This window comes from Hippopotamus amphibius, chromosome 3 (genome assembly GCF_030028045.1).
Source record: "Hippopotamus amphibius kiboko isolate mHipAmp2 chromosome 3, mHipAmp2.hap2, whole genome shotgun sequence".
Taxonomy (NCBI): Eukaryota; Metazoa; Chordata; class Mammalia; order Artiodactyla; family Hippopotamidae; genus Hippopotamus; species Hippopotamus amphibius.
Window position 1 is genome coordinate 153,631,197 of NC_080188.1, and position 19,023 is coordinate 153,650,219.

General features: G+C 35.9%; 1 protein-coding gene across 5 annotated transcripts in view; it reads left to right on the forward strand.

Annotated features, from left to right (window-relative positions):
• Positions 1–13,166, forward strand: part of MDM4 (MDM4 regulator of p53) — a 30,940-nt gene extending 17,774 nt beyond the window's left edge. For 2 of the 5 annotated variants that reach the window (XM_057726418.1, XM_057726419.1), the window contains exons 5-11: positions 256–311; positions 4,099–4,166; positions 4,856–4,955; positions 6,998–7,158; positions 8,630–8,779; positions 10,270–10,350; positions 12,291–13,166. In XM_057726418.1, the coding sequence (XP_057582401.1) occupies positions 256–311; positions 4,099–4,166; positions 4,856–4,955; positions 6,998–7,158; positions 8,630–8,779; positions 10,270–10,350; positions 12,291–12,863 (1,189 nt within the window). In that variant the 3' untranslated portion in view covers positions 12,864–13,166. Of the gene's footprint in view, positions 1–255; positions 312–1,062; positions 4,167–4,855; positions 7,159–8,629; positions 8,780–10,269; positions 10,351–12,290 lie in introns of those variants that run through there. The other 3 variants (XR_009052566.1, XM_057726421.1, XM_057726420.1) reach the window with 3 other exon arrangements.
• Positions 13,167–19,023: the final 5,857 nt, after the last annotated feature.

The following is a 19,023-nucleotide window of genomic DNA, read 5'->3' on the forward strand; positions in this document are numbered from 1 at the left end:
GAGGGAGAGGTTATGGGGATATATGTATAAATACAACTGATTCACTTTGTTGTACAGTAAAAACTGGCACAACAGTGTAAAGCAATTAAATTCCAATGAAGAGCTTAAAAAAATGAAATAAAATCTATTCTGGGGAAAATTTCCTGCCTTTTCATATGTTATCATAGAGAATGTTGGGAGATAGCCTATCAGAAATATACTTAACATATTAATGGGAAACCATGGGATTAATTCATTATTTTATCTCTTTGACAGCCCTCTCTATGATATGCTAAGAAAGAATCTTGTCACTTTAGCTACTGCTACTACAGGTATGTCACATTATATTTCTTCAGTCTTTATCACAGTTTTGAGTTCAAGGGGGCAAATCATGGGAAAACAAGAAGGATCAAGATGGAAATTGAATGCTGTCTTGGCATGACTGGGAGGAATAGCTATCACACAGAATGTTCCCACTATGTTATTTGACTTTTCATTGTGAAAATTTTCAAATATACTGAAAATAGAGATTAGTATAGTTAATGCCCACCTCTTAGACTTAGTAATTGTTAATGTTTTGCCATGTTTGCTTTATCTACACAGGCTTTTAAATATCTCTAACAGATAAGGACTTTTTTTCCTTCAAACATAACTACAGTGCCGTTATTACATCCAACAAAATTAATAATAATAGACAAAATAAATAGTAACTCCATAATACTGTCCAATGACCGGTTCATGTATGGTTGACCTGTTATTTCAGAAATATCTTTTACTTTTGGCTTATTTAAATCAGGATCCAAACAAAGTCCACACTCTGCATTTGGTTGATATGTCTGTTAAGTATTTTTGATCTATAAAACTTAACCTTCCTTTTCTTATGTCATTTATTTGTTGAAGAAATGGATCATTTGTCTTGTAGAATTTCCCACGTTCTAGTTTGCAGATTGTAGCCTTATAATGTTGTTTAACATGTTTCTCTGTCTCTTCTATTTTTGGTAAACAAATAGAGCTTGGATAGATTCAAGGTTAAATTTTTTGCGGAGAAGATTTCATAGTTGTTGCTTTATGCATCTCTTGCAGCACACCAGAGCCATGTAAAGTCTACCTATTCCTCTTTCAGTGATGTTAAGATTCTGTGGACTTACGTGGTGTCACCCTGATCCATCTGTTATTATAAAGGTCCCCCCAAGAACCTTTCACCTAAAGGTTTTAGCTTTCTGTTCTTTGAATGCCAATTTGTCTAATCTTTTGCTTGATTCCATATCTTTTAAATACCGCCCTTTGAGTTTATTAGTTATGTGCAGGAACTGGCTGCTTTGGGGTTTGAAGTATGGTGTATTAGATAAGTGAATAAACTGGATACAGCTAAAATTTAACCCTCTCACTCATTTCCAAATAATGAAACTTTTTTCTTTCTCCATTCCTACGTGAAGCCCTTTTGTAAGTTTCAAATTAGATTTTAGGTAACTTTGTCCTTTGAAGAAAGCCTAAGTTTGTAATCCCTTTAGATTGGCTATTTTTCAATAGTTTACTGAAACAAATAGGTTGAAAAAAATCCATTCCTAATAAAAATTTACTCTTTATAGTGAGAGCAAAGAGACTTTGCTCTCATTTTGAAATGTGTTTGAACTCACATTGACTTTTCTTTTTAAGAACTTTTATTGAGATACAGTTGACATACAGTAAACTGCATATGTTTAAAGTGTACAATTTCATATTTTTTTCTTATTAGTAATGTATATATGGCAATCCCAATCTCCCAATTCATTCCCCCCAACCCTCCCCGCTTTCCCCACTGGTGTCCATATGTTTGAACTTACATTGACTTTTGAAGCTTCTTGATTTCACTGAGCCATTTGCCTACTACACCCAGCTGTAAATTTCTGTTTGAGAGGGAAGGCCTTACAAATGATATGGTGCTTTTTTGAAATTCAGTCACTTGTGAAATAGTATGGTCTTCCTGGGGTAGTCACTACAGGCTTGAAATACACAGATAATTTTATATTTGCTGATCTGTTCTTTCTTTTTGATTGATATGTTCTCTGAATATCTAGAGTGGGTATAATTCTCACTTCTGTCTCTCATTTTCTTTCTTGCATTTCCTCAGCAGAATTTAACATGCCATATATTAAAATGAACACTTCTGTAACAAACATTTCAATTTATCCTCACAACAACCCTGTGAGGAAGGTCTAGAGATGAAGAAACTGAGGTTTTTTTGTTTTGTTTTGTTTTGTTTTTTTAAAGAATGAGTAATTTGTTCAAGATGAGATGCCACTGATAAGAGATAGAGCAGATATTTGTGACTCTCTAGTATGTGCCCTTTCCTTTGTGCCACACATTGATGTCTCTTTAACCCTTGCTTGTAACAGAATTTGCCCTAATTAATTTTTTTAACACATTAAAAAAAATCTGAACATTAAGTTTTTAAAACATTTTCTTTGTTCTTTGCTTTATCACTTTGAAATAATTTCACTTACAAAAATGTTACAAAGGTATTAAGAAGAGTTCCATATACTCTTTACCCAGAGTCCCCAAATGGTAACATCTTACATAACCATAGTACAATGATCAAAATCAGGAAATTACCCCAAAGTAATTTTAATTGGTTGTCTCTTCTGGACTTGAACTTGCATTAGTGTTTATGGTTGGCCATCTCTGTTGATCTTCATAAATTGGGTTGCATGGGTTTTACTTGAAAGGATAAATGAGAAAAACACTTTCCATATCAACTATCTTACACCTTTGCAAATGAAATAAACCTTTTATTTTGATGGTTAAAGAAATGAAGGTGGTTCTTTAGAAATCATTTCTCCAAATTTCCACATGTATTCTAATAAAATGAAATATATATGACAGATTTTGTATTTATTTTAAAATTACCTTGTACATTATAGTTTTCTCTGATAATTTCTTTTTGCTTCTAATTGTTTTAACCTAACTAAGTTAGTATTTAGAACTAGAAATGACAGTAATTGAATTACTTTATTAAAGAAGTGCTTCACTGCATTGTATGTTAATTGATCTTTGTGGTCAGAAAATTCTGGCTCTTGAAACACTCATTATCTCCATTTTATCTATTAAAATGCTTCTAGAAATAATGGTGTTTATAATTACAATTTTGAAAGTGTTTGCTTTGTGCCAAACAATTGTCAGACCAGTTGTAGGATGTGTATTCTTTCTTTGTCAGTCTTTATTGGATGAGGATGACATTTTCCTTAAGTGTCTTTTTCTGGATCTGATAGTAGCTGATGAACCCAATCCATGATAGACTTATTTGGGTGCATATAGTTACCTATAGCCTCATATAATGAGTGGTCCAGGTTATTAAATTTTTGCATCTTTTCTTTTCCTGTAGCTAAGTTTTCATCTTCTGTTCTGCCTGAAAATTTTTCAAGGCCTTGAAATACAGTTTTCTCTGACTAAGAAATTCTCTCAGGTTATTTTTTCCTTTGCTTCTTTTTATTGGCCTTAAGAAAGACTTTATCTGCTTCCTTTTTCTTCTTAGGAAATGTTTATAGAAACTGGGAAAAATAAGACTTGTTGATTAAAAAAACTAATCCATTTTCAGGTGATGGGAATTTAAACCATGAAATCAGCATTGATACTTAGAATGTAAGTTTACATGAGGATGCTATTGTGTCATAAAGCAAGTGGGAAAAATCCCAGATTTTTAGATTTCATAATCCTGTATAGCTTTAACACTTGAAAATAAAAATTAAATTTAAAACCCAAATTTTTTTTCTTATTGTTTACAAGTTAGGCAAATTTGGAAATACACCTATAGGAATAGATGATAAAATACTCTCCATTATTCCCTGCTTGGAATCACTTTCTATATTAAATTGAAAACATGCCACGGAAGAACATTTTTTTAGTCATTTTTCATTTTTCTTCAGGTTATTTTTTGGTAATATATTTTGAATATAGTCTCTCTCAGTCTATGCCATTTTTATTAGTTTTGATTTTTCCTTTCCTTTGGATGAGAGCCTTGGCCAGTCAGAATCATCTTTAGGGGCCAAACCTGGCTCCAGGGTTGTTTGCTGAGGTCCTTTCGGTGTGGAAAGAATGGTTATTACCAGGGAAGGTTTTCCTTTTGTTTTACTTGCTATCCAGATGCTGCTCAGACTCTCGCTCTCGCACAGGATCACAGTATGGATATTCCAAGTCAAGACCAACTGAAGGTAAAATCACCACACGGTGACTTCTTTTGTTGTACAGAGTGGCCCCTTCTCTGTACCTATGATCTTGGACTCCCAAGACCTTTCCCTGATATGGTAAGAATTTAATAAGAAAGGTTCTTGGGAGTTCACAGACTAGGGACAGAGTGAACCTTCTCTGTTCTGCCTGTAACAGAGTTCCAGTCTCTGAATCTCTCTTTGGGATGTAGCACTTCTGATCTTTAGTTCTTCCAGTTGCATTTTCTTGGGGTTTGTGTTTGTCTGTGTGTGTGTGATGGTGTATGTACATGGGTATTGGAGGAAATCGCTTTATTAGACTTTAACAGGCTTGTTGCATTTAAGTTCATGTCAGGCCATTTCTTAAAGCTTCACCAAACCTGGGAAAACTTTATGATCATCTTGGTATATGTTTTTTTTTTTTCTGAATTATGCCTAATTTTGTGTAGGCTAGAGGCTTTATCTTGATAGCCTGTTTTTAACAGTAGATTTTGGCCTTTTGTGCAGATTTTTTCCCCACAGTGAGTTGAGGAGAGGTTGCCTTTATGTGATGACTGTTGTGAACTCCAGAGTTTTCCTTTCTTGTGCGTAACCCATTGTGTCGCACACTAACTGGTGAGCCAGAATGGAACTGCTACATCCCCTGGTCGCAGTCATTTCTACTGCACTGATGGACACCTTTCCCTTCCTTTCAGCAAAGTATGGAAGAAAGTTCCAATTCCAGGAAAAGAGATGAAGAAGGCAATATTCCCACACTGCCTACCTCACAGCATAAATGCAGAAATTCTAGAGAAGGTACGTTTTGGATTAAGGCTATGTAAACCTTTCTTTTTTTTCTCTGTCCTTTTCTCTCTTTGTTTCTTTGGTGGTGACTTTTAGAAACGGTATCTATCCGTATTAAGCACTAGCAGTAATTAAGGCTGTTACAGAGAACTCAAAAAATAATAATGCTGTCTCTTTGTATGTGAAGTAGTGGGGGGTACGTGTCATGCTTATTTTTCATTCTTTTCTGAAAACCTTTCTTTTACTCTAGTCACCACTGTTAACTTTGAAGAAGATAGTAGTTATGTTTTAGCAACATGTGATGACTGGGATGGAGCAAGACCCTTCTTTTAGCTAGTATGCTAATAGAAGATAGCTACACATTTATCAGTGTGCCACCTGGTAACTCAGATGCCTTGGCCTTTTAAATCTTGGCACCCCTGTATATATTTAATCTGGTTAGAGTTTTTATTTTTATTTGTCTGCTTGAGACAAAGAGTAATTTTCTTAGATTTTTGAGGTTTGCAAAGATAGTAAAATATGCTTAATATCTCAGAGCCAAGAATGAGACATAAGAAGCCTAGTAGTTCCTTTGCCCTTCGATAGTAGTCATTAGATCTTTGCCATTCATTTTAGGTATAGTATGATTAGGTACCTGACTCACACTTGCCAAGTTAGCAGGTTAGACCTCTAGCAACATCCCAGAAAATAATGCTGCTGAAATTGTTTTAAGTGATTAAATTAAAATTTAATCTGTTTATCATGCTGGGTTGTTTTCTTCAAATTGCATTTGAATATAAGCTGAATTTTGGGCTATGTAGTTGTGTTGGAGCTTATTCCAGTCTGATGATATTAAATGTGTAATTTTGCTTCTTTAAATACAGGTCTTTGCTTGTTTTCTACTCAAAAGGCTATTTAAAACATAAGAAGAGCCAATCCAAGAGACTCTTACTTAGTTTATGATGTAAATTTTGAGAATAAATAGCTTAGTATTTTTAGGGAGGTGTACAGGTAGAATGGACAGAAATTTTATATGTGGAAAGAATGGCCTCTTTTCATTCCCTTCACAAGATGTTACAGAGCTTGAATAGTTGAAGATAACTTTAATGTGACACCATCTCAGGAATTAGGTTTCTCATAATTTCAGCAACGAGTAAGTAAAAGATATTTGAAGTTTCCCTGAGCACAGGTATGCCTTTTAATAGGCAGGAACAAGATAATTTGTAAATAAAGAGGGTAACCGCGTGTTCTGGCAGGGATCCATTTATTGCAGACATTTTTTCAACTGTCCCAACCAACAGTGGGAAAGAAGGAAAAGGATTTCACGTGGAGGCAACAAACTTACGTTCGTAACTCCCTTGAATATCATTTAGATGTATAACACAAGATCTTTTACTTAGAACATATGGGCCCTTAATATGTTTTGGATTTGCAATATTTCTAAATCTTTAGATATCTTAACTATTGATCCAGAAAGGACATATGTATATATTTATTTGGACAGCCTAGATAGGGTTCAGTGCTTCATAGTGGTTGTTACTTGTTAAAACATGTGAATTGTTGAGAAATGTCCAAAAATATGTGGTACCAATGAGACTGCCTTGACAACCTTGTGATTGCCTGTTATGGTCTGTACCACCTTGTTTCTGTCTCAAGGGTTGGCCACTGTACCATCACCATTTGTAGTCCACTGAATCAAGTCATTGTCAGGTATCATTTACTGGAGCAAGTCATTCTTTAGTTATTACAGTGGCAGGGATGTTTAAAATGCCACAAAAATAACCATTTAGAAATCCTTTTATTGATAGAACAATGTCATTTTTTGGATGCTTTCAGAGTTTATATTTCTTGATGAATGATCTGTAGTGTCATTACGTGCTAATGAAGCCTAAAAGGGGAGGAAGGAGATTTGGGCTCTGCAACTGAGACAGGTATTTGATTTCTGATTCTTTCTTACTGAGAAGAGGAATTTCTTTTTACTTGTCTTATACAAGAGATTGTAAGTATTATAAAGAGAGTCTTGATTCTTAAGTATTGTGTACATAGTTACCATCCTTTTCATTTGACTTTTGTAGATGAAGACTTGGTGACAAATTTAACCCAAGATGAGACATCAAGACTGGACCTCGGGTTTGAGGAATGGGATGTAGCTGGCTTGCCTTGGTGGTTTTTAGGAAATTTGAGAAATAACTATACACCTAGAAGTAATGGCTCAACTGATTTACAGACAAATCAGGTAAATCTCACATTTGAAGAGGAATTTTTTTTCTTCTGAAGGAGTAACATTCTTGGTTACTCTTTTTTTTTTTTTGGCTGTGCTGTGCAGCATGTGGAATCTTAGTTCCCTGACCAGGGGTCAAACCTGTGCCCTCTCTGCATTGGGAGTGCAGAGTCTTAAACATTGGATCACCAGGGAAATGCCTTCTTGGTTACTCTCGAACCATACATTACATCCTCAAAGAATTCCCATTCAGTGCTATGACTTTTAAGTACCATCTGTATGCACGTGATGCCCAAATCTGTATCTTCAGTTCTGAACTCTCTCCTCAATGCCCAGTTTCCATGTCCACCTGCCTCTCAACACTTAGATGATCTGACATTTAACATGTTCAAAACAGAACTCTCAATTTTTTTTAAACCAACACTTTTATTCAGTGTTTCCTATTTCATAAGTCTGCCTTCTACCCAGTTATTCCAGCCAAGTATCAAGGGATATCCTTGATTTCTTTCTCTGTCATACACCATATTCAGGTTATCAATTCTTTTTCTAAAACATGCCTGAAATCTAACTAACCACTTTTTATTACTTCTGCTGTCACAGCCTAATTCAGACTGTCACCGTTCTGCTCTTCTATTTTATATTCTTCATTGCACTTCTCACTTTGTAAAACTGTTATTGTATTTTGTTTATGTATCTATTGTCTGTTTGACCCTGTTGAAATACAAGTCCAGGGCTTTTGTATTATTGACCACTCTATTCTATTGCCTAGATAGAAGCAATAGGCAGTGTCTGACACATAATAGGTAGGTAGTGAGTATTTATTCAGTAAATGAATGGACAGACAATAATGGCAAAATAATAGGTTGTCTCTTATGAATATTGTAGGGAAAACATGTCATAAAATGTCTATAGACGAATGTAGAAAGTTATATTTAAAGTTGTTTAAGAATTAAGAAAGAAGTATTATATGCCAACTTTACCTCAATAAAAGAAAAGGATTTAGAAAGAGGACAGAAGATTTGAGTTACCATCAGTATTTCTCATATTTCTTTAATAAACATCATTGACTATTATAGGAAAGAATATGTCACAATTAATAGAAAGTTTTCTAGGTCCTCAGAGTGCTGCCTGTAGAAAGGAATGTAGGGGATGGGTTCTATTTAGTCGAGCAACTACGAGTTTTTAGCTTTTAAGCACTTTAGTGCTGTTTCTCAGGTGTTACGCCTGGTTTACTGTTAAAATAGAAGATGCCTTGCCAGGTGCTCTTGTATCCACCCATCAGTTTATGCATAGTAGGTGCCAAGTAGATATTTGTTGAATGAATGGATAGAAGAAAGGCTAGGTGTTCTTTTTTTTTTTTTTTTTTTTTTTAGGTGTTCTTTTGAGATGTGTGAGGATGTTGAGTTTTGGGTTCATTTACTTTGGTTCAGCATCTCTAAAAAACCTCTGACTACAAAAACTCTTGTTTGTTTTTTTTTTCTATTAGGATATAGGTACTGCTATTGTTTCAGACACCACAGATGACCTGTGGTTTTTGAATGAGTCAGTATCAGAACAGTTTGGTGTTGGAATAAAAGTTGAAGCTGCTGATCCTGAACAAACAAGTGAAGAAGTAGGGAAGGTGAGAGACAAAAAGGTATGTTGTGGAAAATTTTCACATTGATTGTATTACCTGCATATAGTATAATCTTCTCAGATCTGGTGACCTGACCCTTTGCTGCATTGTACAACAAATGGCTCATGTAATCCCTCCCTTTTTATTTTTTGATACTTTCCTCTTTCTAGTTTTAAGATTTACATTAAGTTAACCAAGCCTGTCTTAAAAATAGGTTAAGACTTCATGGGTAAAGCTCCTAGTTGGTTAGAAGCAATAAGCTACCCTTTTCCTCCTTGTCTGATCTCTCATTGTGGAGTTTTTTCTTCTGGAGACCTTGCTTTGTTAACAAGGCAAAGTTCTAAATAGCCACAACAGCCTCTAGGGAAAAAAAAATCTTTATTTCTTAGACTTCTCAATAGTTTCTGTACCTGTTTTATACCTAAATGGTACTAGACAGATGGGCTCTTCCTACATATTTTAGAGTTTAAATAGGAGGAAAGAAGAGTGTTAGAATTCATGTACACATCATGTGAGCACACCACGATGAAGAGTCATAAAGGCACATGCTCAAGTCTCAAAAAAATGTTGGGCTGCATATCCAGTGCTGACACGATGAAATTCTCAGTAAATATCCATTGAATGAATACAGCAAAAACCAAACCTAAATTGGGGCATTCTTTTAATTAAAGGATTTTTGTAATAATTTGGGTCCCTGAAGGATATCTTGGTATGTTTGTGAGAGGCAGGTAGATGTTTGGGTTTTGTTGAACTATTTTTTGGTAGTGTTAGGAGGGAGTGCAGGTGACTAGAATGAAGACAGAGGTGACATTTGGAAACTTCTGTAGAGAGACATGGGACTTAAAATACTTGAACTTGTGTGAGAACGTTGCTACCCAGTGGTTCATAATTCTATCATAATTGTTTTTATTCCATTCATTGGATCACGAAACTGGGGTTTTAATTTTTAGAATTATAAATTTTAAAATTTAGAAGACACTTCCCACATTTCTTGACTTTTTTTTTCCTGGTCCATGGGCATGTTTTTGTAGGACAGTCCAAGAGTATCACATAACTAGTTTTACTTTTGAATATGAAAAGTAAAATTTTACAATACTCTTTCATTCTTCACATCTAAGTTTCTTATTTTATATGGTGCTTTTTTACTTCCATTTTCTCATGTAATCCTGTTATTCTTGTGAATACCTACCTAGATTCTCAAGATAAAAAATTTCCACATTTAATAATTTATACTCTGATACTGTTTATTTAAATGCATAAATTTGGGAACCTCTCCCTTCTGAATGCTGAAGATATTTGGTAACCCTTCTGGGTGCTTTATTCTACTGAAATGCCAGCTAGGTTTGTACAGAATCATGTTTTTGGTCTCACATCTAAGCTGTCTCCTTTTTAAGTGCTAGTGATATGGGAGAAGAATGTTAAAGTGAAGCTTTTCTGTCTTTTTTGCTCTCAGATAATGACCTCATCTAAAATAGGTAAACCTTGCTAATGAGTTTTCTTTGCTTTCTTAGGTGATTGAAGTGGGAAAAAATGATGACCTTGAGGACTCTAAGTCCATAAGTGATGATACCGATATAGAGGTTACCTCTGAGGTATGAATTTCTAGTAAAAGAGCTGTTTTATACCACCCATGTCTTCAGATGTTAATGTTCCAGCAGTTCCCTTGTGTTGAAGAATGTCGTATCCCCCCATTTCTATCTGCCTTTCCTAGGTGTTAAAGAGATGTTGGTTTCTTTACATCTTTAGATTTTTATTGGAATTTGAGATGAGTTCATCTGATCCTGTCCCTACCTTGAGAAGGGGTTAAGACTTAAATGCCTCTCTTTGTGCCTTTCTCCCTGCTATCAAAACTCTTTGAACATTATGCAGTGCACACACAGTTATTCAGAATAGTCCTTGTACTACTTTTCCTACTAAACACCTCTCTGTAATCCCAAAGATAGCGCTATAAGCTATCTAAAATTCTTTGTCAAGTATAATACTTTTGATGCTTTCTTAAGTAGAAACAAATGGAAAATGGCTTAATTTCCACACAGGTTTATATTAATGGAGGGCTGATAAGTGAATATTGAGTATTAAGCTGTTAGGTAATAGGTGTGGATTTGTCACCAATTGGCACCTCAGGTTAGGACTCAAATGTATACCTTGCTTTTGTCTTTTCATGCTAATTCCCCATTTCCCTTTTAGTACTTCCCTCAGCTAACTCACTGTGGGAAGAAGGGTGGCGGGGGAAGGATAAGGAGGGGAGTTTACATTTTGCTGTTTGGGGATATAAAAATCTTACGTTGCCTCTAGTGTTGATCCTGCCCCACAGCTCACACCCCACCACTGCTGACTGTTGTGGTAATTCATTGCAGATTATTTGTGTGTGCATAGCTAAAGTAATAAGGTGGGATATATTGGTCCATTGAGTGTTCTTGACCACAATACAAATAGCAGAGATAAGTGTTTCCATCTTAATCAGACTTTTGAGGCTACTTGGGCCCAGAAAACCTATTAAGCAAATAGACTATATTTCATCAATTCAGAAGTGCCATGGAATTTAATAAGCCCTATTATTTTATGTACTACTGAAAAAGGAAAAGTAATGCCAATTAAACTGACACACCATCAATTATGAATTCCAAATCTTTATGAAGTTCCTTCGAGTATTTGTATAGCATTTCAGATGAGATCTGAGGACCTTAAACTGGCAAGAATGTTCTGAGGCTCTCTGGAGAACATCCCAGTTTAACAAATGGTTGTGTCCCTGCCTCTCAGTATAGGCAGTTGAGTTATGACATCTAAGCATGACGTGCTTGGCCTTTGTTCTGAAAGTAATCTAGTCAGCATGTGTCAAGTCATTGATCCTGTCAAAGCCAGGCAATTATCCACATTAAATATACTCTTGACTTGTTCCAGGTAGCTACCTTTGAATTAAGTGAGGCATTTAAAATTCATTGAGCTCTGGTATCTCCTAATTTGAATATGGAGAATTAGGGAAAAAAATTACTTGGCATTCAAGGACAAGAACATTCATTTTTCAGAGAATGTGATTTAGGCATACAATTCGCTACCTATGATCCTGAGAGCAGTGAGAGCATGAGTAAATGCAGTAGTTTTCAAACCTCATTTTAACTGTAGCTTCCTTTTTGACAAATTTTATAACATTTCTTAATTAGTAGGAAAGAATGACAGAGTATTATCTTTTCTTCATTCTTTAGCCTCTTGCTCAATAAAAGAATAAGTTTTACAAAGAGAAAGACCTAAAAAGAAAGCAGTGGGGAAAAGCAAACAATGTAAATGACACCTAGACTAAATAGAAAGCTAAAATAATGTAACTTTTTTAAAGATAGCTGCATCAAATTTTGGCTTGAAATGGCAATTATGTCACTATCATTGTAAAACTTCTCAAGACTTTCTTGTGTGTAGCTGTAGACTTTGTTCAAGTTCTGGGCTAGACTACTGGTGTGAAATGTCTGGATTCTTCCGTTTTTCTCAGCATCATGTTCTCAACTGAGTGAGTATTCATTGGCTGCACTTGTCTTTGTAGGATGAGTGGCAGTGTACTGAGTGCAAGAAATTTAACTCTCCAAGCAAGAGGTACTGTTTCCGTTGCTGGGCCTTGAGGAAAGATTGGTATTCAGATTGTTCTAAGTTAACCCATTCTCTCTCCACGTCTGATATCACTGCCATACCTGAAAAGCAAGAAAATGAAGGAATTGATGTCCCTGACTGCAGAAGAACCATATCAGCTCCAGTTGTTAGACCTAAAGATATACATGTAAAGGAAGAAAACTCCAAACTTTTTGATCCCTGCAACTCGGTGGAATTCTTGGATTTGGCTCACAGTTCTGAAAGCCAAGAGACCATATCAAGCATGGGAGAACAATCAGATAACCTTTTTGAACAGAGAACAGATAATGACAACATGGAGGATTGCCAGAATCTCTTGAAGCCATGTAGTCTATGTGAGAAAAGACCACGTGACGGGAACATTATTCATGGGAGAACAGGCCATCTTGTCACTTGCTTTCATTGTGCCAGAAGATTAAAGAAGGCTGGTGCTTCATGTCCTATTTGCAAGAAAGAGATTCAGTTGGTTATTAAGGTTTTTATAGCATAGCTGAATCAGTGAATTGCAAACAGATATTAACAGGGCCTGGTCATATATCAAAATGTCAGTATTGAGTGTCTAATCAGTTTGACCCATTTCATACTTTCATTTATTCATGTAAACATTTGTGCTCTAGCACATTTTTGCTTCTAAACTTATATGGAGTTTGAGAATAAGTTCTTTAGAACTAGATTATCAATTTGGAGGCTCCATTAATATTAAAAAGAGAAGTTAATCATTCTGTCTTCAAAGATGAGGATCTGGGAGGGAGCAACTACCAGCCAGGTAGAAATACATTCATTCTTTCATTTACCAAATTACTTGAAGATTAATCATTTCTTTAATTTTATTCCTTACTCTTCTGTTAGGGAATGTTCTTGGGCATCAGAATCCGAGGTGGCTATTAGAAAAATATTAAAGCTGACAGTGAAAAAACATAAGTAATTTGTGTATAAAGTAGCTTACTTTTTGTTGCATGATTCAGAGAAACCAGTATTTTTGTAAAGTGCCTAGAACAGTGATATCAAACATTTTTGCTAATGTACCTCAAAAAGAATTTTGAAAAAGTATAAATGACTTTTTTGCACTTTTTAAAAATTGAGGTATAATTAGCAAACAATAAAGTGCTCCATTCTGATGAGTTGTAGACATCTGAGTAGCCACCGAAAACAAGCAATAGAACATTTCTGTCACCTCAGAATGTTCTCTTGTGCCCCTTTCCAGGCAGTTCGTCCACCATTTCATGGCTCTCACCCTCAATTAGTTTTCCTTTTGCACATCTTTAATTTGACTTCTAAATTCTAAAAATAAATTTAAGTGCTTACAGAGGATATATCAACCCATATATTGTAGATGTGCTTTAAATATATTTTTGCCAAAACCTTGGAGTTACAGATTTAGCTGATTGAATTTATAGCAAAAGTCCTGTCAGATAAACTGGCAAAAGCCTTTTCTTGTTATAAAACTAGTCAGCCAAATCAGACTTCATTTTCAGTCAAAATGTTTGACTTTATTTTTAATTCAGTTAACTGTTATTACATACGTCTGTGGCACAGCCTTCTCAATGACAATTCTAAGAAAGATAAGGCATGGAATTATTTTTTTGTTTGTTTGTGTTTTTTTATTTATTTGGCTGCACTGGGTCTTAGTTGTGGCACACAGCATCTTGGCATGTGGGATATAGTTCCCTGACCAGGGATCCAACCTGGGCCCCCTGTGTTGGGAGGGCAGCGTCTTAGCCACTGGACCACCAGGGAAGTCCGTCACAGAGTTTTTAACCAAAGCTCTCTTTGCTTTACTCTGTCCTCCTTGGCCCTTGGGAGTCCACTAGGGTTTTTTTGTCTTTTTGTTTGATGCCTCTAGAGGTTTTTCACATTCTGAGGCAATGCTGCATAGTAAGATTCTAGATGAGTGAGAGGCAGCCTTTCTTCTGAAAATAGGGAGGGAGTATGGCAGGTGTGAAAAGGAAAGTAAAGAGAAATGACAGCTCTGAAGAGGCCTTATCTGAGCACATAAATCTTAGGATAATACATATGAAAACTGAAGATCTTTAAGTTGTTTTTCTTATAGATATTCCTGTACGCTTCCCCTATGGAGAAAATCTTGGTGTATTCCCAGGGGTGTGAATGTAGTCATTTTGAAGACCAAGGGCCTAGAATTATCAAATTTAAGGATCATAAGAATCCGCTGGGTTGCTTGTTATAAGCCCAACTCAACCCCCGCCACAAACAGACACATGCGTACGCTCACAGGAGCATGCACATGCAGACTCTGATCCCTGATGTCTGGGCCAGGCATTTCCATTTGAACAAGTATTTCTGGAAGCTGATGGAGGTGGATCACAGACCACAATTTTGGAAGCCCTGCCATGCCCTAGAAGGAAGGGTTTTGTCAGGTACAGTAAGTGGAACAAGATCCCTTTGTTTAGCATTATACTTAATTTCCAGCGATGCGTTGTCAAACTCACAGAGCTTTAAAACTAGATTGTGCTAATGTACTCAGTGCCTTATATTTTGTACATGAGGGCTAAAAGGATAAATGGCTGCTGAAAGTCACAGCTAGTGATAGAGTTATTACTAGAATCCAAGTCTCTCATACTAAATCTTTAAACCATACTTTCTTCCTTCTCATTATTTGGTAAAAATTTAAATGATGGTGCTTTTTGAATTTGGAACAACTAATAATCTTCAAATATTATTGGAGAATATGAGTTGCAGCCAAAATAGGACTTCAGAGATAGTAGAGACTTTTAACCCTTTCTCCCCAAAGAGAAAAGGCGCAGTAAGTATCAGGTTGTCTTACATGATCAGGTAAGTTACTCCACACTGGGAAGAAAAGTAAAGGTGGCAGAGGAACTTGAACTCTTTTCTTCAGTATTTTTCCTTCTTGGGGAATGAAGCTCAGGTCTCTGGCTCTCTCCAGGCATTAGGGACAAGGGCTACCCTCGCCCCACCCCAATAAGTAGAACCAGTTCTTCTAGTTCAGTGTTTTGTTAGAATATGGTAAATGCGTTATAAATTAGAAAGTTAAATAACTTTCTCCCCCCCATTTTCCCCCCACCATTACTCTTTTCATAACAGTTTTTTTTTAAAGAAATGAGGCTTTTTTGTTTTTAAGTTTTTAAAAAAAAATTTAAGTGGACCATTTTTAAAGTCTTTGTTGAACTTGTTACAGTATTGCTTCTGTTTTATGCTTTGGGTTTTTTTGGATGAGAGGTTTGGTTTTTTTTAGCCCTCTATCCAGCGATATAACCCTCGCCCCCTGCATTGGAAGGCGAAATCTTAACCACTGGACCACCAGAGAAGTCCCTGATAATAGTTTGATAGCCCTTGATTTTGTTTTATTTTTGCCAGTTAATTGCTTTTGCAAGTGATAACTCAAAGGAGGAGCAGGGAGAGCTGCACTTGTACCGTCTGATCCCTCTTATATAAAGATGCAATTTTTTAGAAAACGTAAATAAGAAAAAGTTTAAAATTTTTATTTGTATGTGTAGATATTTGATGCTAATTTGGTGCATCCTTGTGTAGCAGGGAGTCCTTTTATGTTACTCCACTTACTTTCTTTTCCCCTTGGGTCACCTGGGTTTTTACTGTCCCCATTATCAATCAATTGCTTAGATTTTAAGGTGAGCATTTGAGCTGAAAGTATTACACTACATGTGCACTTGAGTTTACTGTACTTCTATCAAGAATATTTTGAATGACCGCAAGATTAAAGAGAAAGAAGTGTATTTGCAGAAAGAGGTAGTTAGTATTTCTTGGTCGCTTATCTAAAATCCAAGATGCTGCTTCTGCAGATTGTTTTCTGTCATTCAGAATCTTTATTAAATGTCCTCTGGGAGCATAGCACAGCAAGTAGAACTACTTGTTTCTTGGGGTAGGATGGGTCAGGGATCCTAAAAAGGACCAAATAGAGCTATCAGAGCAATTCTTTACCTGCAGGAATCTTTTAAGGCATATTCTTGATCTGTTTTTGATTTTGTTCTTTTTTCAATGTCACTGAGGTACAGATAAGCAAGACATGGTTTGTATAGTTTACTGCTATATGATGATGAAACTGTTGACTTCCAAACACTGTCATTTATTTTGTAGTTAGGGTGATTATATGCTCTGGTTTTCTGGAGACAGTGCCTGTTTACCCCTATTTTTCAGCATCCTATCCAGTTTGTCTCTGTCTCTCCCCTTTCACTCTCAAATGTCTTCTTTTGGACATTAAATCATTATGTTATTAGTTATAGGTAAGCCATGCTTGGGTTGAAATCTTGATTGCGAGGAAAGAATCTGTTAAAGTAGGTGTCAGTGGAGTTTATTGTTTCTGCTGCATCCACCATAGACTTGTGATTAATGAAATCATCCCACATTAGCATCAAATTTCTTATTTTAGTTATTTAAATTAATATTTATGACCATGTTATCCCAGACAAAATGTTCAGAGCAGAAATGACAAGTCCTTAGAAAAGCAGTGAATTTCTAGATGATAGCTAAAAATGTCTTCGGTCTCTTATTGTTAACTCATTCTACTTGCACTGTACTTACAATATTTCGTATGCTTTTGTGTTTATACTTAAATCAGACTTTATGAAAATCTTAGATCAAGACTTTAAGCTGATATTAGAATTTCTTCACAGCCTGTCAATGGAATATCATAGGTTCCCAATCCTAGGCTTGAACAGTGGATCAATGTCCAGCCAGGCCAGCTTCCAAACTGCCATGAACTTATCTAATATAAGATTGAATCACTGCCAAGCATTTGAAATATTCAGTTGTGTTTTAATAATAATTTATGTATATTTAGGTGTATGTAATGCTTTGTGGGACATTGTTTGTAAGAATTTATTTTTAAAGGTCAGGATCATTTGTAAACTTTTTAATGTCAGTTCGATGCAACGTTGGCTCCTTTGATAGTCACTAATGAGAAATTGGTGAATGTTAGATCTTGCATTCTACAAAGCTATTGTAGTGTTACCTCTTGGTTTTCTTTAGAAAGGAGGAAACTTGTTAACTAGCTATGTGACTTTTTTCCCCCACAGAGAGTTATATGAACTTCTGAAAGTATATGATTTTAGATACTGTGAATCTGTTGTTTTCCATTTAGCCAAATATCTGCTTAAATTGTTTAGACTCACGTCCTAGAGAAGAATTCACTTTGACGGCTCTCCCGTTCATGGGTGTACACGTATGCACACATACTATCAAGACTGTTAATGCTTTTGCTAAAAATGGCAATATACCGGTTGTGTTTAGAATCTGCACTTCAAAGATAAAGGAACCGGCGAACTCTCCCCTGTGCCAAAAGTAACATGTACAGTGTTTACAAATGTCTGGAATTTTGCACTGCCACAGGGTATGCCGAGGGTACTTTGCTGGAATTTCCCAGATTTGTGATTAGCTGAGTTGCAGTTTAGCGTATGAGGAGAAATACAGGACCCGAAAGCTAAACTGGAAATGAGAATTATCTGAGGTAGTGGTTCAAGTGGTTCCCCAGACCTAATCTGGGACAGTTTTCCCAGATCCTTGAGATATCCCTTGAGTTTTCCTTGTTTACCATTGCTATATTCTTTCTTCAGGAGCCACCCAGATCTCTTCTCTCCTGTGGGAGAATGTCCTATTAGCATTTTGAGATAGTTTAATGCAATGAACGTGCAATCCCAAATAATGCCACTTTTGGTGAATATGGCATTGTTAAAGAAAATATTATAGCAAACCTACACTTGGGTTTATTATACTATCAAGAGCCTTTTAAATGACTGAAATGTTACAAAGAAAGAAGTGTATTTGCAGAAGGAGGTAGTATTTCTTGGTTTCTTATCTGAAATCCAAGATGCTGCTTCCACAGACTGTTTTCCTTCATCCAGGATCTTTATTAAATGTCTTCTGGGAGCATAGCACAGCAAGTACAGCTCCTCATTTCTTGGGGCAGGATGTATCTAGGATCCTAAAAAGGGCCAAGTAGTGCTGTCAGAGCAATTCCTTTCTCAGAAGAGTTGCTATAATTTGGCAAATGCTTTATTGGAAATTGACAATATTATAACAGTTTATCAGAGCATCTGATTTCTTGTCCCAAAGCGTTTTTGGTTTCTGTTTTTCTTTTTTTTAAACAGTAAGTACTTTGATGTCAGACATTTCCCCTTCCTTTCTGTTGCTCTTTTTTCTTGGAGTTCAAAGTTATTATCTACTTCTGGATATTGCTTTTATACCAAAGGCCTTCTCTATCACCCCGTGGATGGTTGTAACAACAGTATCTTTAGATAAGGTTCCTCTTTTCCAGTCAGTCCTGGGGAATGTTTCTCTTGCAGAATTAGTTGGTGGATTTTAGCAATAAGAAGGAAAGATGTGATATCAGAGCTACTATCTAGTACAAAACAACTGTAGTTGAGGATTTGTGTGGGGCAGCGGGGGATTTAGTTCCCCTATTGTCTCAGCATTTAGAAATTGAGGTCAGCCTGTCCTCTTCCTACAGGAAGATTATTGTTATTTTTTAACTGTATTTTATTTTGGAGTATATAGATGATTAACAATGTGTTAGTTTCAGGTGTACAGCGAAGTAATTCAGTTATACATGTATCTGTTCTTTTTCAGTCTTTTTCCCATTTAGGTTGTTACATAATATTGAGCAGAGTTCCTTGTGCTGTATAGTAGGTCCTTGTTGGTTATCCATTTTATTTTTTTTT